We start from the raw sequence: 5092 nt of genomic DNA, 5'->3' as shown, positions 1-5092 counted from the left end.
ACCTTCTCTTCACCAAACAAAAAATACCGGGTGGCTTAGAGAGCTGGGTATATTAAGTTTGGGGAAGAGAATGTTAAAAGGGGACTTCATAGCCATGTTTAAATAAGGATGTTACATATAGGAGTGGCAAGCTTGTTTTTTTCTACTCTAAAAACTAGGACACAGAGCACTGGATTCAAATTGTAGGAACAGACATCCCACCTAAATATTAGAAAGAACTTTCTGGTGGTAATTGTCATTTAATAGTACAATATCCTGCCTTGGAGAGAGGTGGAGTCTCCTCCTCTGGAGGTTTTTAAATAGAGAATGGATGGTTATCTCTTGGGAGTGCTTTGACTATGTTTTTGTCAGTCCTTGGAAGCTATAGGACACAATGCAAGCTCACACGGGTAGTTCCATGGAAACACTTTATTGAAATCCTTCTTGCCAAGATAAACACAAAGCTACTACTTACCAATTCCCACCCAGACCCCAGCATATCAAACTACTACTTCCCCCCAGCCCCCTTTCTACATTCACACTTATCTGTCAATAGTCTTTTCCCGGGCTTGAAAACCAGAGCAGGCCATAAATCAATCCTCCTAGCCAGATGGCCCTTATCATTTAGGCTATCTCCCATTGCTTTGGCAGGATGGGAACAATTCAACTAGTGTGAATGCTGAGTGTTCACATCCTGACAGTGTTCCAGCATGGCAGAGGGTTGGACTGGATGGCCCTTGTGGTTTCTTCCAACCCTGTGTTTCTGTGATTATGTGATTCTGCCTCTGGAACAAGATAGTTGTTGGAAACTTGTTTTTTTTTTTGTGACAATCTCAAAAAAACCCCACAACTAATAATGTGAAATTTTGTTCATATACTTTAGGAGAAATTACACAAAAGCAGTCATGTTGGGTGCGTCTACAGTAAAAGCTATGATAGTCTGATAGAACTTCACTTGGCATCCTAAAAAATTCTGGGAACTGTAGTCTGTTTGCTACAGAGCTCCACTCAAATACAGCCCTGTACATTAAAGTCAGGTTTTGTAAGGTTTAACCATTTGTTGCTTATTCTTTTCTCAATAAAAAAACTATGGCTCCTTCATTTTTTGACAATTTCTGTCTCTCTCCAAACACAAAGCTGTCCAGTCTTTTCTGAAGATATTGCATGGAATTGCAACCAATCAGGAATGAGAAATGCTAGATCATGTATTACTTTGTCAGGGTGCAACAAAGAACAGCATCATCAAAGCTGGTCTTTTCGCAACCTGACTACAAGAGGACAGAGGAAGGAGACCATTTGGCAGGATAGGCTGATTTATGACAGGGTCTGGTCTTCAAACGTGGGAAAGGACCAAAGGAAAGGGAGGTGTGGATGGAGAAGGAGGAGGGGGGAGGCAACAACTCCATATACTGAGGGGAAAAGCGGAAGAGAGTCAGTAAAAGCTTTTGCAGTCATCTTGGCAAGGCGGATTCAATAAAGTTTTCCATTGCGACCAGCGGTGTGAGCCTATTTCTTGGGTCCTACACCTTCCAGGAGCGGACATTAAGCTTTTACTGTCTTTTTTTTTCGGCTCATCCCGTGAGGAAAGGTCTCTCCGGTGAGAGCATGAACCCTGATGGAGGAGAAACCATGAAGGAATTCCTCTTCCTGGAAGAAGAACAGGCGAACCCTCGAGGTGCAGAGGAGTTGAGAGAGGAAAGGAACCCATCGCCCGCATTGAGCGAAGGGGGGACAGACCCCTCGGACCCGTCGTGGAAGCCGCTGACCTCCACCCAGTTACCCGCAGGCAGGGGAGTGACGGTGAGACGGAAGATCCAGATGGGAGGCGATTGGCAGTGAGACGGAGAGGGAGCCCCGGAGATGAGAAGGATGGAGAGGAGATTAGATGCGATGGAGAAAATGTTTGAAACTTTCTCTCGACAGATGGATCTGATGCAGCGGCAGGTAAACGAGTCCTGGAGGGCGACAGTCGAGCAACGGGAGCAGAGGAGAGGGCTGCCCGGGAGAGGCACTGAACCCCGTCCCTTTGCCGGGGAGGGTCCACAGGACTATGTGGATGAGATGCCTCAGCAGGGCACATCAGTTTTCCCCACGGGCCTGTCGGGAAGGAGCCAAATGCCTGGGAAGGGAGAATTTCGGGTGAAGTTCAACGGGGACCCCAAACAGCTGTCTTATTTCATTACAAACGTAAGACACTTCATGGAGGATTTTGGGGACCAATTCCCTTCAGAAAGCGCAAAAATCCACATGGTGGGGGCAAACTTGAAAGAAGCAGCTGCAGACTGGCTAATGCAGATGTATGATACTGGTGCCCGGGAGCTAGCCTGTCTGGAGGATTTCCTAAGAGCCCTCCGTGAGAGATTCGAAGACCCTTTGGCAGAGGAGAGGGCGAAGGCCCAACTCAAAAGGATATACCAGGGAGGAAGGACAGTGTCAGAATATGCCCTGGAATTTAAAGCCACAGCGGGGAAGATCAGGGACTGGTCCGACACCACCAAACTGGAATATTTCAGGGCTGGTTTACGCTCTGAGGTGCTCGAGTGGGCTTTACACAGAGGAAATCCAAGAGACTTGGAGGACTGGATTTTGCTAGCGGGGCGCGTGGAGGTGGACCAACAGCAAATCTCTCGTCGTCCAAGGGAGAGCAACAGAATCAAACCCCCGACAGCAGCAACACGGCGCTTCTCCCCTCGTCGCGGAAGGTCGACCAGCAGGGAGAGGAGAGCAGGGAGGGGGGCCTGCTTCGCTTGCGGCCGCGAGGGACATCGAGCGGCAGAGTGTCCGAAAGGGACAGGCGTGGAGACAAAAGGAGAGAGGCTTCACAGCCAGAAGCCGCCCCACCAGAGCTCCAAACTAGCAAAAGGGAAAGCTGCCATGGCAACGGAAACGGCTTTAGCCCCAGGGCAGCTTCAGGCAGAAGAGATGGAGGAAGCGGAGGACCTGGAGTTACCGGGAAACGACTGGGATCTGTTTTGAACGCCCGGAAACAGATCGAACCACCAGAGGGCGAAGGGGGTGAGTTGAGAAGAGTAAATTGTGACATTGTGAGAGTCAGAGTGAGGCTGTTGAACCCAGAGACAGGGATTCAGGTAGAGGCAGATGCTATGTTGGACTGTGGGTGCACGAGATGCCTAATTACTCCCGAACTAGCAAACAGGTTGGGGGTGGAGCCAAACCCACTAAAGACACCAGTAGTCTTCGCACAATTGGATGGAACCCCAGCATACGGAGTCCCAGTAACAGAAAAAACAGGGTTTTTAAGAATGACTATGGGTTCTCATGCTGAGACATTGCAATTTGTGATTTCAACAATGGCACATCAGCCAGTCATTTTGGGCGTTCCTTGGCTGAGATGGCAAAACCCTCAGATTGACTGGAAAAGGGAGACATTTACATTCTGGGATGGAAATTGCAATTTTGAGAGTACCCCGAAAGACATAGAGGTACTGGAGCCAGAGGGGGCGATAGCAGCCACGTCACAGGGGGTACCATTGGAAAGCGTTCCCAGAGTCTACCATGAATTCGCAGAGGTGTTCAGTGAGAAGGAGTGTGACCAGTTGCCCCCTCATAGGAAGACGGACTGTGCAATTGAAATAGACCCCAACGCCAAACTACCTAAGCCAAAACTCTATGCAATGTCGGAACCAGAGAAAAGGGCACTCAGAGAATTTATTGACAAAAATATAGAGAGAGGCTTCATTGAGCCATCTCAGTCCCCCATGGCAGCGCCAGTATTTTTCAGGCCAAAAGCAGACGGCCTAAGATTGGTCGTGGATTATAGAGGTCTTAACGCAATATCCACCACAAACCAATACCCGCTTCCCCTAATGTCAGAGATGTTGGCGCAATTGGGCGAGGCATGCATCTTTACCAAACTGGACTTGCGGGAGGCTTTTTATAGGATTCGAATCAAAGATGAAGACTGTTGGAAAACGGCTTTTAATTGTCACCTTGGGCAGTACCATTTTAAAGTTTTACCTTTTGGCTTGTGCGGAGGTCCAAAGGTGTTCATGCAGTTCATAAATGAGACCTTTCGTGACATGCTATATAAGGGGGTTATTATATATCTCGATGACATTCTTTTGTACAGTAAATCACTGTCTGAACACATTAGGCTGACTCGAGAAGTCTTGCGGAGATTAAAGGAGAATCAGCTTTATGCTAAACTCTCCAAGTGTGAATTCCACAAAACGGAGTTAGACTACTTGGGGTTCCGCATTTCCACAAAAGGCATAGCTATGGACCCCGCCAAGGTGCAGGATGTATTGGCGTGGGAGCCTCCAAGGACTCGAAGACAGCTGCAGGGATTCCTAGGCTTTGCAAATTTCTATAGACAGTTCATCAAAGACTTTGCCAAGCTGTCTCTGCCTTTGACAGAATTACTAAAGACTAAGGGAGTGGGGGAGACTCGTAAGACGAAGACGCCGGGTGCGAAGCTGAACTGGACGCCTGAGTGCCAAGAGGCGTTTGAGGAATTAAAAAGGAGGTTCACAAGTCAACCCATATTAGTTCATGCCCAACGGGACAAACCTTTCGTGGTTCATTGTGATGCATCAGAGGCGGCCTATGGAGCAATACTGTTGCAGGCCGATGATGAGGGTGCTCTAAGACCGTGTGCTTATTTATCAAGAAAGTTCACGGAAACGGAACGGAATTGGCGGGTGTGGGAGAAGGAGGCCTTCGTAGTGAAGGCTGCCCTATCCCATTGGAGGCATTTCTTGGAGGGAACCGAGGCCCAATTTGAGGTATGGACTGATCACAAGAATCTGCAAGCTTTACGTACCCCTCAAAGGCTGAATGCAAAACAACTGCGATGGGCACAGTTCTTTAACCGTTTCAATTTTAAGCTGAAGTTCTTTCCGGGGACCCAGAACAGGATGGCAGATGCCCTATCTCGAATGCCCGATGCAAACTATTCGGCCCTGGGGGAAGTCGGAACTGTGTTCACGAAAGAACAGCTGGGTTTGATGGTGCAGACAAGGGCAACAGCGAAGGAAAAGCCCCCACCTAGTGGTCAACCACACGAACTGTCCCAGGAATTGAGGCTAGCTGCAGATGCTGACCCCTGGCTCCAGTCTCATAGGGATGAACTGTCTCAAACAGGGGGATTGTG

General features: G+C 48.6%; 1 protein-coding gene across 1 annotated transcript; it reads left to right on the top strand.

Moving 5' to 3' along the window:
- Positions 1–1388: 1388 nt before the first annotated feature.
- On the top strand, positions 1389–2955 carry LOC134298198 (uncharacterized). The gene is made up of 2 exons (XM_062977603.1): positions 1389–1779; positions 1903–2955. Exons 1-2 carry the CDS (start codon positions 1585–1587, stop codon positions 2953–2955), a joined length of 1248 nt encoding a protein of 415 aa, XP_062833673.1. The 5' UTR covers positions 1389–1584.
- The last annotated feature ends 2137 nt before the right edge of the window (positions 2956–5092 follow it).

This window comes from Anolis carolinensis, chromosome 4, assembly GCF_035594765.1.
Source record: "Anolis carolinensis isolate JA03-04 chromosome 4, rAnoCar3.1.pri, whole genome shotgun sequence".
Taxonomy (NCBI): domain Eukaryota; kingdom Metazoa; phylum Chordata; class Lepidosauria; order Squamata; family Dactyloidae; genus Anolis; species Anolis carolinensis.
The sequence above is the reverse complement of the archived record's forward strand: the minus strand, read 5'-3'. Positions and strand labels throughout refer to the sequence as shown.